We start from the raw sequence: 21,030 nt of genomic DNA on the forward strand, positions 1-21,030 counted from the left end.
TTTATAGATATAGTAATCGCATCCACAAATACTGAATAACCTGTTTAAAACTCACTCAATAGAACAAGGTCCTGAAGAGAAGACAGGCTTTTCCCTGTACTTTATCCTGTCTCTTCCATTTGATATTTCCAAAATGTACTTTGATGATTAAAAAGATACTTCCAGTTTTTTCAGCCAAATGGGGATTATTATAATAGCTTTCTATCTGGTTTATCAAATTTCCATTTTCACATATTTCAAATGTATTCTTCATACTTAGATTAATCTTACAAAAGCACTGCTTGAATTGAATTCTATCAACTCCTGCTCATAAACCTCTGAAGGATCCCCATTAACCCCTCAATAAAGATTCCGAGTCTATAGATTCCAAGATTTTAGTCCCTGAGTTTCCAAGATGATTCTTCACCAGTTTTTTATGACAAGTCCATATCTCAGTCATTTGCGAGCCATGGTTTCCTGCACACATATTGCTCCTCTTTATCTTTTGGCTTTGGTTTACATAATTCCTTACTCCTTCACTGTGTTTTCCCATAATTTTGACTACTAAGATTCTACTCATCCTTTAACGGCTTAACTCAACTACTGCTTCATGCTCTCCCAACTGGAATCTCACTTCCTTTGCCTTTTATACAGGAAGGAAAGAGAATTAGTACTTACTTTGAATCAGGTCCCACTTCATTAAAACCCATGACTTAAAATACCAAATATATGGTGACAACTCCCAAATTTGTATCTCTAAACCTCTCCCCTTAACTCCATACTTTTACAACCTACTGCTTCTTTGATATTGCCAGTTGGAAGGTGATAGAGATATGAAACTTTACATGATTAACACCAAACTCTTAATTTCCCTCCTGCAAGCCAGCTCCTTCTCTAGTATTTCCCATCTCTGTGCATAACACTCTTATTTATTTGGTTATAGCTTAGGCGTTAAACTTTGGAGTTATTCTTAATTACCCTCTTACTCATGTACCCTCACCCAATCCATCAGCAAGCATATGAACATATTCTGAACCTAACAATCTTATTTATCTGTCTGCCACCAAAATCTCTGGCCTAGATTACAGCAAAAGCCTCTAAATGTTCTCCCTGCTTCCGTTCTTGTCTCTCTTACTATCATCCAACAGTCAGTGTTCCCCTAAAAATACAAATGAACAATTCCAGGATCCTTGACAGGCTTCCCCACTGCACTTGAGAATACAATCCAAAGTCTTTATCTTGGCCTACAAAAGGGCCTATAATATGTAGCCCCCAGCACCTCTCTGGCCTTACCTTTCTCCCTTTCACACTGGCCTCTGCTGTTCTCAGGGTGTGCCCGGCAGGTTCTGGCCTCAAGGCTTTCTTACGTTTCACTGTTTCCTCTGACTGGAATGCCCTTCTCCAATATTCCATGACTGGCTCCTTCACTGTATTCAGATGTCCCATTCTCAGAAAAGTCTCCCTTCTCTGTGAAACCTAGCAGCTTTCATCATTTTCTATCCTCTTATCCTGCTGTATTTTTCTTCATAATACATATTATTTTATTTCTGTTTTATATAATCTACTAATGTATGGTCCCTACTATCAGGGACTTTCTTTTTCACTACTGTGCCTTTAACACCCAGAAGAGGGCCTCACATATAAAAGAAATGCAAATGTTTGTTGAATAAATAAGTTAGTAAGACTTGAAAATGCTTGTTAGTCACAGTATGATTCTCAAGCGCCAGCAAAATACACATTCTACCTTTTAGTTTGCTACCTTGCAAACTAAATTGTTTCCAAGACCTGTTATATTTCCTCACATTACTGGTCCCCATATTTATCACAGCTCCTTCCTGACCTTAGTCTGACCCACAGTTTATATGTAAATCCTACTACGTGTGCATCCACTGGAAAAATCATCATAGAATTGGTTTTCATGCTCATTAAATATTTTGGAGTTTGTTTTTATAATGGCATCTTCTGCTTTCACCACCAGTTCAATCTGTCCTCTCCTTTTACGATGGCCCTTGGAGTAGAGGGAATATGGTGGCAGCAGCTCAGGATGGGTCTGCTTCCTGAATGTCACGTGAGTAGGCTCTTTCCCAAGCCTTGTCTACACTGTGGCCACATCAGAGCGCTAAGGTATAAAACATACTCTTCTGCTGGTCTGTGTCTGATAAGACTCATTAATAGGGGCACTTAGAAGGAGATGGTGTTTGCCTTCAGTCATCCCTTCTCTGTATTAATTTCATCCTTCTCTTGGAGCTTTTACCTGTTTCAAGTGCTCCTTCATGGGCTTATGGACCATTAACCTATAAAATCTTGGTTCTATTCTCCGATTGCCGCCCTCTTCTTATTATCTTGTTATCATGAGTACTGTTGCCAAAGTACTAAGCAAACAGGTTGACTCTGCTCAGTCATTCTTTTTCTGTTAAAATTTTTTGTTGTTGTTTGTTTGGCCTAGCCATCACCTTAGCAAATGGTCTAACTTGTTCTCTATGGGATATGTGACACATATTAGGTACATCCATAGGACAGAGTTCAGGTATGTAGATATACATCATTCTTTGATGTAAGAAACTGGAAATGTGCCCTAACCCCAACATATACCCTCACAAACCCTGTGTGGTTGAAAATTTATTTAATTTTTAAAATTAGAATTAAGGCAATATTAATTTCATTGTTGATGGTTGATAGTTATGAGGACCTTGTAAAAGAAGAACAACTGATAAAAGCTTTCTTGACTTTAATCCTAAATATAGAACCAGCAATTTAAATGTAACTTACAGTTACAAAACAGTCTTGGTTTATACTCTAAAAACTGTGGCACAGTGACATAGAAGTAGAATAAACCATACAAAAATTAAGTTTTCAGAATAAAAAAATCTAAACTTCAGATTTTTAGAGGAGGCAACTCCCTTTACTACGGTGGAAAAAAAAAAAAAAAAAAAAAACAAACCCACAGTAGCTTATACTGAGAATAAATAGTAACTGGTTCAAAGAAAATTAAACTTTTAAATTTGACTTTCTTGTTAATTTGGTTAGTATAATATGGTTTATATAGTCAGCATTTATTTTTCCTATACTGAACATTTTAATAGAATGCAATTTGAAATCTTCTAAACTTGAAGAATTATCTGTTATGCATAAGCAAAATAATTAAGTCAAGATGGAAAGGGTCTTATCTGAAAAAAATACTGAGTCACCTCTAAAATAACGTTCATATGTGGTTTTTAATCTCAGGAATGACCGGATAACTCAAATAAATAATCATTTTCATTTTTATAAGGCTGCAGATATAGCACTGTTTAGTACATTCTTTTAACGTTTAAATATATTAAAATCTTTGCCTTCCATTGAGGGCTGAGTTGTCAAAATCTGGAAAGTGAGTAAACTCTCAGTCATTGCACTTACTTGATCTCTTCCTGATTTATGTGATGTCATGTGACGTTCAAGTTGGGTTCTGTATGCAAAGGTGTAACTGCACAGGGAGCAACTAAAGTTATCTTCGTTCTTTTCATGACGATATTTAATGTGTTCTTTCAGAGAGGTAAAGCGTTTATAGCCTCTATCACAATATGGACAGGTGAGTAACTGTGAAAATGCATCTGGTGTTCCTGTAAAAGAAAGATCATATATTTTAAACTTAAAACATTCAGAATATATTACCAAAGTTTCCACTGACTCCCTATGCTATGTTCCAGATACTGTGCTACCCATTTCATATTTGATCCTCAAAACAATACAATGATACTCATCTCTATTTTGTAAGAGAGAGAACATTGGTGCCCAGGAAGGCTCAATAACTTAAAAGAAAAGTCACAGAGCCAGAAAATGATGAAGTCAGGGTTCAAATACGGGCTATCTGACCTTCAAGTCCCATATTTTTCCCTAAACTATAATTCTTCCCTTTTGTCATGTGACTAGCCAGAAAAGAAAACAGAAGTAAAATTAAAATGTAGGTTGCCTTTGTAAGTGTATACAGATTAAAGGGGAATTGTGCTCTACAACAGGGTCTATTGGTAACAATGGTATGTATCATTATTTATTTAAGGTTTATTCCTCTGATTTTGAAAATGAAACTACCAAGTCATTATCATCAAAGAGGAAACAGTACACAGACTGTTTCCAAGAGCCCCTTGCAGGTAGGTGTGGCCACAGGACTGAGTTCAGACCAAAAAGGAAGTATGTAAGGTGGGGAAGGAAAGACTGATGGGGGCCAGATCTAGGCCTGCTACATAAACACATCCCATGCGTGACCCTGCTTATAATTTCCCCTATTGAAATACACTGGCAAATCTGCTATATAACTGTGTATGTATGAATATATATAGCTTTTAGAAAACAAAGGCACTCTGAATAGAGTTTACTGAATGAACTTTATTTTTACACTTGGAGCTGTCTAAGCCTGACAATCCTAAAATGTAGTGTTTTGCCAATTAATACTATTTAACTAAGAGTAGTTTTCCATAGTTGACATTTCTTCAATGAAATAAGTTACTAAGTGATATCTTTTTGTAAATATCATCTCTATTTTCATTTTGAATTCACTATAGAAAAACAAACCACCAAAGATAATTTCATAAAATCTCCCAAGTGCTTTCTAAACATATACTCCTTTATTTAAGTCCATATAAATCAAATGTCTTGCTCAAGGACCAGCTTGCAAATAATAGACTGAGCACCTGAATGTTAAACAGTTGGTCAAACATGTTGGGAGAGGGGCTTCAAGATGGCTCAATAGAGGCATCTGGTACTCACCTTCTCTACAAGGAAAAACCAAAATAATGAGTAGATAATCACACTTCACATAGATCATCTAAGAGAGAACACTGGAATTCAACAGAAAAGTGACAGGAAACACCTCAAGTAAGGAAGAATGAAGTGAAGCAACCTGCAAAGGCTCTCCAATGCAGGGAAAGAGTAAGTGAGAGAGCCCCAGAGGTCCACATTCCCACCATGGACTCCTGCAGTCCTAGCCATGGGAGATCCCTTGACCATTGTGGGCTCTGAGACTAACACAGGGAGGTACCTGGAGACCACATGACAATGCTGCTCCAGAGAGGGAGCTTATGCTGAATCTGTACATCCCCTGAGTTCTAAGTAGCTACAGCACAGCACTATTTTGAGAGCCCAACTCCCAACAGACTACATCTTGTTCTGGGACCCAACAGCTCCTGCATCTTCACATGCCTGGAGCCCCTCTGACATACCTCCCTTCACAGCCACCACTGACGCTGGTTGCGGCTGCTAAGGCTGAAGTGCAAACCATTGAAAGAGACCACATTTCCCCCCAGCAGAGGAGCTGCAGACATTTTTACATGCCCCAAGGACAGACTTCCCAACAGACTGCTGCCACTGTGGGCTTCCACCGCTGGGGACAAAGTGCTAGCCACTGGCAGTGACCCCTAATTTCCTCAGCAGCTGAGCTGCCATGCATTTATAAGGGACCTGAGGCCAGGCTACCCCATCCACAGCTGCTGTCTGGGGCTAAAGCGCATATTTCCCAGCTTCCTCCCTCTGGCTGCTGCCACTGAGAGCAACCTTGCCCTCCCCAGTAGGAAGGCTACAGTGCAAACACTGATGTCCTTACCTGAGCACTCTGCTGGTGGCCTGGAATCATCCTGCCCCTGCCATGATAGCCAGTGCCTACACACACCACCAAGGGGCCTGAGGACAGGTCTATCTGGCCCAGCTTACCTCCCCAGTTTCCGAGCATGCTATTCAGGGACCTGGGGGATCACCCAGCCCAGTCCAACACTGTTGTCACCTGAACACTCCTCCTAGAGGCCTGAGGTTGGGTCCACCCAACTTGCTACTATCACCACAGCTGGCATCCTCCTGCATGCACCACCAGTAGGCTTGGGGACTGACTCACCCAGCCCATTGCAGTCACTGCCAACACCAGTGTGAATCAATAGGGAACCAGGGGGTTGTCCTGCCACTGCTACTGCCATTGACCAAGTGACATCCACTGCCCAGGAGCCTGAGAACCTGCCTACCTGCCCAGCTTAGCACTGCCACTAGCAGCACCCAAGTAAGCCACCTGGAGGTCCAAGGATCAGCCCACCTGGACCTGCTAACACAAGGTGTCAGTGTGCCACCCTGTGGTCTAAGGACAGGTACCATAGGCCCGTTACTACCACGACTAGGGCCCAAGGAATGTTCCACCTGGCATCCCTGTCTCAGCCAAACTTCACCTCAGCCTCCAGTAACAATTGCACCCTAAGCCAGCGAGGAAATCACAGACCCTACTCACACTATTTATAATCAAATATATCACACAGAAATTACACTACCACATATACCCAGAATCAAAGCCAAAGTGCCCTACTCAACCAAGGAAAGCAAATCCAAAAAACTAGAATAACTATTATACCAGATGTATAGATATCAAGGTAAGAACATAAGAAACATGAAAAAGGAAGGAAAATGACAGCTCCAAAAATACAGTGATTATCCAGCAACAGATTCTAATCAAAATAAATTTATGAAATCCTGGGAAAAGATTCAAAATAATGATCTTATAAAAGCTAAGTGAGACACAAGAAAACACAGAAAAGCAACAGAAAGTAACCAGAAAAACAAATCAGGATATGAATGAGAAATTTACCAAAGAGGTAAGTTTCATAAAAAAGAACTAAACAAATTCTGGAATAGAAGAATTCATTGAATGAAAGACAAAAGATATCTGAAAGCTTCAGCAATAGACTAGGTCAGGCAGAAGAAGAATTTTAGAACTTGAAGACAGGTCTTTTAAAATAACCTAGTAAGAGAAAAAAAGAATAAAAAAAATGAACAAAGCCTTCATGACATGTGAGAAACTATGAAGCAACCAAATACTCCAATTTTTGATGTGTTATAAGGCAAAGAGAAAACAAAAGGGATAGAAAACCTATTTAATGAAATAACAGCCAAAACTTCCCAAGTCTAGCAAAGGATTTAGACATCCAGATACAGAAAGCTCAGTGAATCCCCAAACAGATACAATTCAAAAAGATTTTCTCCATGGCACATTATATTCACTGTCAAAAGTAAAAGACAAAGAGAGATTCTAAAAACAACAAGGGAAAAGTGTCCAATCACTTGTAAGGGAACCTCCATATGACTAACAGCAGTTTAGCAGCAGAAACTTTATAGGTTAGGAGAGAAAGAAATGATATATTTATTCAAAGTATTGAAAGAAAAAAACCCTGCCAGCCAAGAATCTCATACCCAGAAAAATTATATTTCATAAATGAAAGAGAAATAAAGTCTTTCCTAAACAAGTAAAAGCTGATAGAATTCATGACCACTAGACTGGCCCTACAAGAAATGTTTAAGGGAGTCTTATCCCTGGAAGTGACAGGAAAATATCTACCATAATGAAAACACATGAAAATATAAACCCAGTGGTAGAGCAAGTACAAATAAGAAAGAAAGAACTCAAATGTTACCACTACAGAAAACTACCAAACCACAATAATAATCAGTAAGAAAGGAACAAATGATATACAAAACAACCAGAAATAAAAATAAAATGACAGAAATAGGCTCTAACATATCAATAATAATAACCTAAATGGATTAAACTTTCCACTTAAAAGATACAGATTGGCTGAATGGATAAAAACTATAACCCAGCTATGTGCTGCCTACAAGAAATTCATCTCTCCTGTAAAGATACATATAGATCGAAAGTAAAGGGACAGAAAAAGATGTCCATGCAAATGGAAACCATAGTGAGCAAGAGTAGCCATAATGAGATAAACTCCTAAATCTAGTAAACAAAACAGTATAAGGGGACAAAGAAGGTCACTAAATAATGACAAAAGAATCAATTCAGTAAGAAGATATAACAATTATTAACATATATGCATCCAACACTGAAGCACCTGCTTATATAAAGAAATTATTATTAGATCTAAAGGGAGAGAGACTCTACTACAATAAGAGTTAGGGACTTCAACACCCCTATTAGCGTTAGACAGATCATGTAGAAAGACACTTAACAAAGAAACACTGAATTTAAACTGCATTTTATACCAAATGGACCTGAGACATTTACAGAACATTTCAACCAACTAAGGATACATATTCTTCTCATCAACATACAGAACATACTCTAGACTGCATGTTGGGACACATGACAAGTCTCAAACAAATTTTTAAAAATCAAAATCATATCAAGTAGCTTTTAGACCACAAAGTAAAACAACTATAGATTTTAATAATAAGAGGAACTTTGGAAACTCTACACACACATGAAAATTAAACAACATGCTTCTGAATAACCACTGGGTCAAGGAAGAAATAAGGAGGAAATTTTAAAATTTCTTTAAATGAAATTAAAATTAAAATTTATTTAAATGAAAATGAAAATCAAAACAGAACATACCAAAACCTATGAAATACAGCAAAAGCACTACTAAGAGGAAGTATATAGCAATAAATACCTACATCAAAAAATAGAAACATTTCAAATAAATAATCTAACAATGTGCCTCAAGAACCTAGAAAAGCAAGAACAAAGCAAACCTTAAATTAGTAGAAGGAAAGAAATAACAACAATCAGAACAAAATAAATGAAATGGAGACTAAAAAACAACACAAAGAACAAAACAAAAAGTTGGTTTTTTGAAAAGGTAACAAAACTGATAAACCACTAGCTACATTAAGAAAAGAACAGAGAAGATGCAAATAAAAAATGAAAAAAAAAAGACTTACAAATGATACCACAGAAATACAAAAAGGACAATTATGAAAAACTATACATGAAAGAACTGAAAAACCTAGAGGATATGGATATTCTGGACACAGACAGCCCACCAAGATTAAATTAGAAAGAAACAGACCAATAATGAGTAATGAGATTGAATCCATAATGAGTATCTCCCAACAAAGTAAAGTCCAGGACTGGAGGGGTTCACTGCTGAATTCTACCAAACTATCAAAGAAGAACTAACACTAGTTTTCCTCAAACTATTCCAAAAAATTGAAGAGGGGGGAATTCCCCCTAATTCATTCTGTAAGTCCAGCACTATCTTGATACCAAAACCAGAGAAAGATGAAACAAAAAAGGAAAACTATCCAGGTTAATATCCCTGATGACAATAGACACAAAATCCTCAACAAAATATTCAAAAACTAAATCTAACAGCACATCAAAAAGATAATGCAATATGATCAAGTGGGATTTATCCCACGGATGCAAAGATGGTTCACCTCCATATGCTAAAGGCCATGTATGACAGAACCACAGCTAACTTCATACTGCATGGAACAAGCTGACAGACTTCCCTCTAAGAAGTGTAATCAGAAAAGGATTTCCATTCCTTCACCACTCCTACTCAACACAGTATTGGAAGTCTTAGCCAGAGCAATTGGGCAAGAGAAAGAAATAAAAGGCATCCAATTTGGAAAAGAAGTCTAACAGTCTCTCTTTGCAGACTATATGCTCTAATATCTAGAAAAACCTAAAGACATGACCAAAAAACTCTGCAATCTGCTAAATAAATGGCAAGTTGCAGGATACAAAAATCAACATAAAAAATCAGCAGTGTTTCTGTACACCAATAATGAACTAGATGAGAAATAAATCAAGAAGACCATCTCATTTATAGTAGCTACAAAAAAGTAAAATACCTAGGGATAAATTTACCCAAGGAGGTGAAAGACCTCTTCAAGGAAAACTACAAAATATTGATGAAAGAAACTGAAGAAGACACAAATAAATGGAAAGACATCCCACGCTCATGGATCAGAAGAATTAACATCATTAAAATGATCATATTGCCCAGAGCAATCTACAGATTCAATCCAATCCCTATCAAAATATCTACGTCATTTTTCACAGAAGTAGAAAACACAAATCTAAAATTTTTATGTAACCACAAAAGAACAATATAGCCAAAGCAATCCTGAGCAAAAAGAACAAAGCTGGAGACATTGCACTACCTGGCTTCAAAATATAATACAAGGTACAGTAACCAAAACAGCATGGCATTAGTATAAAACAGATATACAGACCAGTGGAAGAGAATAGAGAACCCAGAATTAAATCCACATTATTAACAGCCATTTGATTTCAACAAAGGCACCAAAAACTTACACTGGCAAAAGGACATACTCTCCAATAAATGGTGCTGGGAAAACTGAATATTAACATGCAAAGAATGAAACTGGACTCCTATCTCCACCACATACAAAAATCAACTCAAGATCAATGAAAGACTTAAACACCACCATAAAACTACTGGAAGAAAACACACAGAAAACACTCAGGACATAGGGGTAGGCAAAGATTTTATTGCTAAGACCTCCAAAGCACAGGCAACAAAAACATTTGACAAATGGGACTATATTAAACTAAAAAGCTTTTGCACAGCAAAGGAAACAACAGAGTGAATATCTGCAAACTACTCATCTGACAAAGGGACTAATATGAAGAATATACAAACTACTCAACAGATTAAGAAAACCCAAATAATCCTATTGAAAAGCAGGCAAAGGACATGAATAAACATTTCTCAAAAGAAGACATACAAATGGCCACAGATATATGAAAAAATGCTCACCATCACTAATCATTAGAGAAATGCAAATCAAAACCACAATAATATATCATTTCATCCCAGTTAGAATTGCTATTAAAGACAAAAACTAATGAATGGCGGTGAAGATGTGGAGAAAAGGGAACTCATATATTATTGGTGGGAGTGAAAATTAGGACAGTCACTGTGAAAACAGTATGGAGATTTCACAAAAAACTAAAAATAGAACTATTATATGATCCAGCAATTCCGCTACTGGGTATTTATCCAAGGGAAGTCAGTATATCAAAGAGATGCCTGGATCTCCATGCTTATTACAGTACTATTCACAACAGCAAAGATATGGAACCAACCTCAGTGTCCATCAATGGATGAAGAAAATGTGGCATATATGCACAATTGAATACTATTTGGTTAAAAAAAGGAATAAATATGTAAACAAATGTCATGGATATGACAGAATACTTCAAAATGCTTTATTAGCATTTAATTAGATTACATTAAATATCTGAAAGTAATGAATAACAAAATCAACAACTTATTCTATAATTCAAACTGTTTACTAATTCAGAATAGTAGTTCCTCAATTTTTAGATTGTACTGTGTGGACTTGACAAACTATAAAAGGTTTAACCTTTATTAGAACTACATAATGGATCATTTCTTTAGGTTTCATTGTTTCCTTTCAGTGAGGCTTTTTGAAAGCCTTTAGTCACATAAACATTTTACATAAATACATATATATTTTTAAATTTTGTATTTCCCTTTCATTTCTTTGATAACTTACTTTCTTCTGGTGAACAATAACATAGTCTTTTCCTCCAAAACTGTAACACAGCCTATTTCTTCTCAGGAGAGTCTGAACACATTTTTATTGCATTTTCCTCACTCTGTACACTGACTTTTCGTATCAGAGTGGAATAAGGCAGATTCAGAAAAACCACTGTCTCCAAATTAGTATGTTCTTGTACAAAGCAGACAACCATATTTTTATTTGCTACGAGAAGAGTGGGAAAGAATCAAAGGGCAGTAAGGGTTTTTCTAGTTCTCGCTTCTACTGCCTACTGCCATGTAAGTAAATGGAATTTGATGTCCAGACACCGTTCTAAGCATTTCATATGCAGTGGCATTACTACCACAATACATGAGCAGCTAACAATTTATTACTGTGTGGTCACCATAGTGTTCCATTAATGAAACAGACTGCTCTCTATAGGCACCTGTAATAAAGTCTGGTCCTCAAGAATGTTCCCAATAGTAGAGCAAGTTCCCATAGTAGAATGGTAGAAACAACAATCCTTTAAAGAGGCAAAGAAACACAGTTGTTAAGATCCATTTACCATTTTCATCATGACCACTGGCTTCTGGTGTACCCTGCCTCTGGTCCTCTTCAGGTGCCTCAGGAAAAATGACAGCAGTGTCTTGTTGTTGTAGAAACTCTTCAACATTAGGATCATGGTTTTGCTCATTTTCTGCATCTGACTCGCATTCATCATCTTTTACTAAAAAAAAAAAAAAAAGCATACTTTTAAGAAAGCAATCTCACCACTAAGTTATTACAAAGGTTTTCTAAATAAGAAATTATTTATCTTGAGAGAACATGTGATTGTTCTTGAATCTGCAGAAAATATTTCTTGAAAATTAAAAAGGAATTCCACTCATTTTGTTGTAATCTACTAAGATATCTCTTTGCCTTATAAGTTTAAAGTGTTATAAATGTGTGAAATTCTCACAGTATCCCTTTTTAAATGTTAAAAGTCATACTTCTATTGCATTGTACTAATAAAACACAGAGAAGGCAATATAGTTGACTGAATTATTTCTCAATTAGTGATAAAGCAAGAAAAAAACTTTAGTTCTCAAAGGTCACCTTCTCAGCAACCTATCATATCACAATATTTATTTAAAGTTGGACAACAGACAGCCCCTTATCTGTGGCTTCATTTTCCATGATTTCAGTTACTTGTGATCAGCTGCAATCTGAAATCAGGTGAACGCAGTACAAGAATAATAATCTGAGAGAGAGCGAGGGAGACCACGTTCATATAACTTTTATTACAGCATATTGTTATAACCATATTTTATTATTAGTTTTTGTTGCAATCTCTGTATAAAATTTATAAATTAAACTTTATCATAGGTATGTATGTATACGAAACAGTATAGTATATGTATTTATTTCAGACACTTGATGGGGGGTCTTGCAATTTATCCCCCATAGATAATGGTAGGGGGGGACTATACTTTAAATCTGAATCATTCTCATATAAACCATTCTCATATAAACCATTCTGACATTCAGTTCAGTTATATGATTTCTTAGAACATAGTTTTTAATAATTATCTATAGTTAGAAGGATTTCTAATAAGCATCTATGAAAACTGTTTCTTAGCTATACTAGTATTCATATAAAACAAGGCTATTCTTTTTCTATTTCTGCCTCAGTAAATGTTTAACTGTGGGATTAAGGCAGAGGCAACTTTTCTTGAATTAGAAAGGCTTATGCTTTGAGATGGTAGCCCAGAGTGCTGCCAAGTTTCTAAAGCAGTATTGCTGTACTATGGTTCTCTTCCATTTCCTCCACTGGCTCCAGATGAGGGCCTCTACTCCATGCTGGTAACTGCAATGCCTTAGCATGGCTCCCAAATGCCGCAGGGATGACTTCTTTATAGACTCTGACTGAACTGTCAGGTCTAAATTTGTAAAACAGAACTTCCCAGCAAGCTGACATTTGGCCAAATTAAAATGGGGATATATAGGCATCCGTTTGTTTGATGGTTATTAAAACAATCTTGCTACATCTGCACCGTAGTGATAACTGAACTCATTAGGGTGACTGCTGTTTAAAACCTGAGAACCAATGACAGTAACAAATGGTGACTGTAATTTTTTTCCCTACTTCTCAAGAGCTATCAATTATTTAACATTTGCTACATACCAAGAACTGCATTATTTAGTTAATGTCAGTAGTTACCAAACTGGGATTACTGGATCCAGAGGTAAGTGAAGACTTTTAAAAGGTAAGCTGGACTGTTGGTTTTAAAGGAATCAACTCCCAGATCCTCAACTTCCATGCAAACTCTTTTCTAGCATCCTTGAAAGTTCTTCTCCCTGCTCTCCCTTTTTCACAGTATCCCTTGCTCTTTCTTAAAAGAAAAAAAGAGAAAAGGCATATTCCTCTATCTATCCATGACATGATTATGGTACACTGGGTGTACCATAACACTGGGTGTAAAGTCCTCCTGGGTGCCAAAGGAGTAAAGTTCAAAATACTGATTAGGGAAAGCCTTCTTTACTGACAAATAAAGGCAACATAGAATCACTATAGGTTTTCTGGTCTTCCCTGTTTACATGAATTTCTATTAGGCATAAAGCACAACTGAAATGGGGGTATGCTGGTCCTGGTTGGGACGCTGAAATTAACTATATAATATGGCCAGAGGGAGTGAGGGTAATTTTCCCTTAATGACCCCCTAACTATTATTTAAAAATTCATTGCTCTTCAGGAGACTGATAAGAGCAAAGCAAATAATATTCTCAAACATCATTCTTAGGATTGGTCATTAGGTAGAACAATAAGCAATTCTGAAGAGCTAAAGCAGAACAAATCAGTGGCATTCTTTGCAAAGCAACTTCAATTTTTTTCATTTAAACTAAATAAAAGTCATAAAGGAAATTAATATATTATGTGATTTCTTACAGATTCCATCTTGAGTTGCTAAGAGTTAAAATTATTTTTATCAAATTATATAAAATATTTATTTCAATTAAGCAATCTCCATCTTATATTTTCTAAATCCTAATAAAAATTGTGAGTGTGCTAGCTGTTGGAATGAGTTTTTAAATAGTATACACTTTTTACAACTGCATGATCTGTATTTTATATATGAATTTTGCTACTTCAATAAATTCCAGCTTTCCTGTACATTGATTAGGTCTAAAGGTACACAGTTGGAGATGAAGATTTTTTTAACATACAAATTAGATGAGATCTATATAATCTTAATCTTGACTTTACTACTTAGTATTAGTATAAGATGTATTTACTTATACTTTATGTTTTCTTCATTACTGATAATTTCTTTTTTTTTCTTGAGACTGAGTTTCGCTCTTGTTGCCCAGGCTGGAGTGCAATGGCGCGATCTTGGCTCACTGCAACCTCCACCTCCTGGGTCCAAGCGATTCTCCTGCCTCAGCCTCCCAAGTAGCTGGGATTACAAGCGTGTACCACCACACCCGGCTAATTTTTATATTTTAAATATATCCTTCATACACTTCCTTATTGATGAGATTTTATAAAATTCCTCAAAATATGTATTGTCACACTGAGTTCAAAAAATGAAAAAATGCTTTTTTTCCTGACTGAAAGTAAGTCTGACTTGTCTGGCTGGTTTGATGTTGATAACTGGCTTTGCTGGGTAGATTATTGGAAATTTTCCAGAAATTGGATGAACTAATAAGGTATTGCTCAAAATACAGTTCATATAATAAAAGTGTTTTTCATGAAAAATATACTGGTAAAAAATACTTAAATTAACCATATTTCAGTTTCCTCAATCATTTCTGAATACATTAAACAAAGTGACTGTGAGAAAAAAATTTTTTAAAGCCCAAAACAGATATCATTAGTCCTTTGATAAATAACTATTGGTAAAGTCTTTCTGGTGTATGTCCCAGAAAATGAGGGAATAGATGATTGTAATCACTGGGAAACAAATCTTTTTGCAAATTAGATGGCTTTAAATTTTGGTTTTCAACAAAATTGAAGAAATAGTTAATCAAAGTATAAGCTGACAGGACATTAAAATATTTTCATTGACAAATAACTTTTGACATTATGTCTGAAGATGTATAAAAACTGAGCAACTCAGTTATAACATAAAATTTTATTTCATCTTTTAATTTGAGAATAAAGGTACCTCAATGCTAAAAAAATAGAAACCAAATGATGAACACTTTTCCTTCTAGAAATAATATTAAGCTATTATAATTAATTACTATTTATGAAGTAATTTTAAAAATTAGCTCCTTTAATCTCATTTCTAGTAATGTTTTTCTTTAATAATTAAAATTTAAAATATACTTATGTTGTGATCAACTATGAACTACTAATAATTAAATGATAAATCCCTGAATTTTCTAAAAAACTAAGATCTTTGTGGTCCCTGGAAATTAAAAATAAATTTTAATTTATACACATATTTTTCTTGTAAAGAAATAAAATAGTTGATCAAAAATACCTTCAAACAGGAAATATATATTGGCATAAAATTCTATAGTGTATACAGAATGGAAATATGAGCTCAAAAAGTAAACATTATGACCTAACATTTCTTACTCTTAAAGAGCATTTTCATACTTTTAAAAAAAACGATAATAGGTATTAATATACTATGGGTTTCATATGTAATAGTGATGTTAAAATGTCAATGTTTTACTATGCCAGAAATTAAATTAAAACTACTGACATTTAAAATGAAAAATTTTATATGTCCATTAAGAAATTTGTGAGGCAGTATATAATCAGTTTACATCCTATAAAATTTATACACAGTACCTCTTAGGGTTGTTGTAAGAATTAAATTAATTAATACATTAATGTACTTATTAGGAGGGTATCTGGTATGTAGTAAGTACTATGGAATTGTTAGCTATTTACGCCTTAAAGAAGTCTTGCAAGATGAACATAATTTTGCAATTAAAATTTTTCTCAATAAAAATATTAGGGTCAGAAAAGGTTTTCTAAGATCACAGAGAGAAAATGTATTACTGTTAGAGCAGACAAGTTGGTATTAGGTGTCAGGTATAAAATCTGAGCTCTTTCTATTAAATTACACTCTATCTCCATGAACCCACATTTACCAGGCCCAATATCAAACTGAGACTAGAATTTCTGCAGCTTTTTAAAATTTGAAGTGTTGGGAAATATTTTTAAATATTTTTAAATCAATCAATCAATCAATTTAAATATTTTTAAATCAATCAATCAATCAATTTTTCCATCCTGAATAAAGTGTCCTCAGGCTTCCTCTTATCTTTATCCTCCATGTTTGAAACTTTCTAAAATTATCAACTATATAAACCAAAAAAGGGATGCTCAGTAGGAACAAAGGATGTTTTAAATGAATTTTTTACTCTGAATACTAACTTCAGACTATAGTTCCTTAACTTCAAGAGCTGCAAAATGAAGTCTGCTATAAAAAAGATCCGACAATGTTCTGAACTAATGATGGCGACTGCTGTAAAATATTTTTACTCATTTTGTCAGCATATTATTCCCTAGAAGTCAAGAAAGTAACAAAAGCAAAGGCATGACATAATTTTACAGTTTAACTGCTCAAAAGTCTCAAAAGTTAAATTTCCTTTTAAAGCTACACTCACTGGAGCTTTAATGGAAGTTTGCTTACTCCTAACTCCCCATGTTCCAGGTGAATAATGCAGCAGGGATCATCATCGTGTAGATGGGGGAGATTTTACATTCCAGCAGCAACTTTTGTTAAACACAAATTTGAGAAGGTTACTCTGCCTTTCAGATGCAATTTTTTTTGAGGAAATTTACATACTATTCAGTACTTCAAACTGAAAGAATTCATTAATTTTTATAGTGAAGAACAGCCTGACAGATGAAATACTGTAAACCTGTGAGTATCTTTTTGGATAGCATTTTACCTAGAAGGGCAAGTAGTCTTCTGTAACTCTGGTAATATAAGCCATCAAAGTTTAACAACACTAGGTAAAAGTAAATAGTGTACTCTTACGTTTATTAACATTACTGTATTACTACTAACAAATGTCCAGCTTAAATATTTTACATATTCTATAGTTTAGCATTGCAAATATATGATAACAAGCATATCTGAATACATTATTCACGCAAATTACATAGAACCAAGTTAGGGGCAAAACATAAAATCGTAGGCTATAGGCACCACAAATTATCACATACTCCATTATTATTTAATTAACCTGGAATTCACTTTTAATAACAGCGCAAAGATTTACTCTGTTTTACAGAAATGACTGACAAGTATAGGAGTGCTATTGTTTATATTATGAATAAAAATCTAATCTTGACACTTTTAGGCCATGAACCGTACCTCATCTTACCTAATGAAAGATAAAATTTCTAAGCCTTTATGGAATATTCCTAAAATGCACGGCAAAGTAAAAAACAAATCTATAGATGATAACTCATAGAAGAGAAGGAAAAAGAAAATGTAATGAAAACTATATGACAGAAATATCTAATTTATGGTTGAATATACAAGTACAATTATACTACGTTTAAGTATAATATTGTGAGGAAATGTTTTAATAATCTGGAATTCATTTCTGAAGTTTACATTCTAACAGTTCTGGCTTAGGGAACACAATAAAAAGTGACTGGTATTATTATACATAATATCTGATTTAATTTTTCCACGTACTCTTTTGCTTCTTAAATCTGATCTGAATCCATTACAGAGGAATAGCCTTAAGTCTCAGGGAGTATGTACTTTTTAGTCACCTAAAAGCAAATTTCCTTGTTTATTATAATTCAACTTCATTTTATCCTTTTTCAATCACAGAAAATTTAAGAAACATTTTTGATTCTCTTGTTTGCTGCGACATGTTCACTCAACTCATTAATATTCATGATTCTCATCTGATTCATAGATAATCCATATTTGCTTTTTCTATTTTCTTCTGCTTTTTGTCTTGTGGGCAATTTAAAGCAGACCCAGGTAACTAATAATGAAACTCAAAAGTTAGATCTGCATTTCTCTAACTTTGGTCAAAAACTTGACAGAAGTTCAAATCATCTTTCAAACACTTATTTTTTGGATTATCTGTAGGTTATACTTGTCATTCTTATAGAACAGAAAAATCTGCTATGTAATATGAATCTGTAAGTTACTCTGTATTTAAGGAATATTTACTTCTTTTTATGTAGTGCATCACACGCATAAGTACTTAAACATTTAAGGAAGGTAAGATAAAAGAGAAGGAAACGGACTAAATTGAGGACTCACAAATGCGAAATCAGTGACACAAGACCTTCTTTTAAAGGCTATGGTATGAAAGTAAGCTGCAGCAGAGTACCTGTACATCCTGCTTCATCTGCCTGAGCTTCAGGCCCCAGGATTTCTTGCCCTTCCTTTCCTGCTGAAATCAAAGAAGAAGAAATTAAAATAGATCTATAGTGTTCCTAATACAAATGAAAGACACATGTTTAAAGTTTTGGATATCCCAATTACTCTGATCTGATCATTACACATTGTATACATGTATCAAAATATCACATGTACTCCCCAAATATATACAGCTATTATATATCAATAAAAAATTAAAAAAATAAATCCAGGTATCACAAACATTTTAATTTCTCAAAATCTGAAAAGGAAACTTTCAGTACAGATTATATTTAATTTGAATTTTTTCCTTTTATGAATATGGTAATGTGTCCTTGAAAAGTAAAGCTGTTTAAATAAATTAAGTGGACAGTCTTATCACAAAGATATCTTAGAGAAGTAAAAGCAGTACAGATTTAGATATTCTGGAATTATACATATTTTAGGATTATAAGCAAACTGGAATTTTAGTATTATTTTGGGAAAAGAGCTCTACCTATAGATGGTAGAATTATGTATTTTTATTTCTTCTCTAAAGCACAAATTCTATGTTCTAGGCATTGTGCTAGTAACTTACTTCTTTTAAGCTTTGTAACAACATATTTTATAAGTTAAAAAACTTGAGGCTTGGAGAAATTAAATAAGTTGCCCATAGGCACACAACTATTAGGTGGTAGAAATGAAATATAAATGCAGGTCTGATTGACTTCAAAGCCCACTTTCCATCACATTCTTGCTCATTTAACTAGGGTACCAGAAAACTATCTGTCTCATTTTATACTTTCCATCAGCAAAATGACAGTTTAAAGATTCTTGGTAAAGTGCTTACAAAGCTGTAGGATAAACATTAATGTTTGCTAAGTGTCTGCAAACCTCTAGCACCCCCTTTTTCTCACTTCAATGTGTCTCCTTAAACTAAAATAATAAACAGTATGCCAACTGGGTAATTATATGATGGTAATACAGTTATTGATTATTGTATACTTATGTTCCTTATTCTTCTAAAATGAAAATCAAAACAGCCAGAGTTACTACCTGATAAGATGGAATATGACATTGATATTAAAGGTTAAAATGACATTTTTAGACACTGCTAATTTTTCTACTTATAAATATTTTAGGAACTGTAATTTGATTAATTTATTTGTTTCTTCATTTCTTCATCCCCCCTTGGGATAAATTCTAGGCTCTTTAGATGAGTATTTAACATACTTCAGAATCTACTCCAAGACCTATTTTTCACAATTTAAAAACTAGAAGTCTATTTTTTTCCCTCATTATTGAGGCTGGAGTTTTGGTTGAACAACTAAGATCATGGTGCCTAATGAAAACAGAAAACATTCTAATGTTGGCCTTCAGCACTGCAAAAAAATGCTGCCTCGGTATAGGCTCCTTTCTGCATCATCCGTGGACCAGCATGAGTGTGTCTGCAAACAGGCTGTGCTAAGTATTTTTCAAGCAGCAGTATCTCTCATGTGTTCTGATCTTACTTCTGATTTAGGAATTAAAAGGGGAGTAAAGTAACAAAATCAACTTGTACGTATTTTTTTCCTGTAAGACTTAATAATGTCAACAGATTATGACTGGTTAACCTAAATGCAATTTTAAAAAGAACGCTAGAATGCTCCTACGGTTTTTGTTTTTAGTATAAATTCTAAAGCAAATATATAAGTGAGAAAAATGCCTGAGTAATAAGACTTTGTTTTTACAAAATGGAAAATAATGGAAAAAGGTGGCCTAAAAAATAAGTGATGAAATAACTACTCAGCAACAAAAAAGAACGAACTATTGATACAAGCAATAGCTCAGATGAATTTCCAAGAATTGAAAAAAAGCCAGTCTAAAAGGTTACATACTGTATGATTTCATTTATGTAACTTTCTTCAAATAATACAATTGTAAAGATGCAGATTAGTGGTTGCCAGGGGTAAGGAATAGGGCAAGGTAGAGGGACAGGGGTGAATATGTAACGGGAAATGAGAGCCTGGTAGTAACAGAACTGCTTTGTATCTTGAGTATATCAATGTCAATATGCTTGTTGTGACATTATATTATGTTACCATTGGAGGAAACTGGGTAAAGGGTACATAGGATTTCTCTGTATTATTGTGAATCTATCATTAGGTCAAAATAAAAAGTTTAATTAGAAAATAAGTCAAAGGCAAATATTGCAAATTCAGACCAAAAGAACTTATGGCTTGTTCTTTTTAGTCATAAGATGAAATTCCTAGTAAATAAAAACAAGAATGGAAAATGTGATTAATTGTAATAAAAATCCAGAAGCCTTACTATCATTTGCAGGATAGCATAGTTTAAGCTAAAGGACTGGTTATTTAGCATTTGTGTTAAATTCAAAAACTTGTGTTTTTTGAAATTCACACCCATGTGTTTCTAACCATTTCAAATGTGTTCATGGGAATATCTT

At 34.5% G+C, this 21,030-nt stretch overlaps 1 protein-coding gene across 11 annotated transcripts in view; it reads right to left on the minus strand.

Moving 5' to 3' along the window:
- The window catches only part of ZEB1 (zinc finger E-box binding homeobox 1), a 180,432-nt gene that overhangs the window by 15,597 nt on the left and 143,805 nt on the right, over nucleotides 1-21,030 (minus strand). For 6 of the 11 annotated variants that reach the window (XM_023218117.2, XM_023218121.2, XM_023218122.1 and 3 more), the window contains 3 exons: nucleotides 18,577-18,639; nucleotides 11,834-11,995; nucleotides 3,376-3,578 (listed from right to left, as the gene is read on the minus strand). In XM_023218117.2, coding sequence (XP_023073885.1) covers nucleotides 3,376-3,578; nucleotides 11,834-11,995; nucleotides 18,577-18,639 — 428 coding nt within the window. The remainder of the gene's footprint in view (nucleotides 1-3,375; nucleotides 3,579-11,833; nucleotides 11,996-18,576; nucleotides 18,640-21,030) is intronic. The other 5 variants (XM_023218118.2, XM_023218124.2, XM_023218127.2 and 2 more) reach the window with 1 other exon arrangement.

The sequence above is a fragment of the Piliocolobus tephrosceles genome, chromosome 9, assembly GCF_002776525.5.
Source record: "Piliocolobus tephrosceles isolate RC106 chromosome 9, ASM277652v3, whole genome shotgun sequence".
NCBI lineage: Eukaryota > Metazoa > Chordata > Mammalia > Primates > Cercopithecidae > Piliocolobus > Piliocolobus tephrosceles.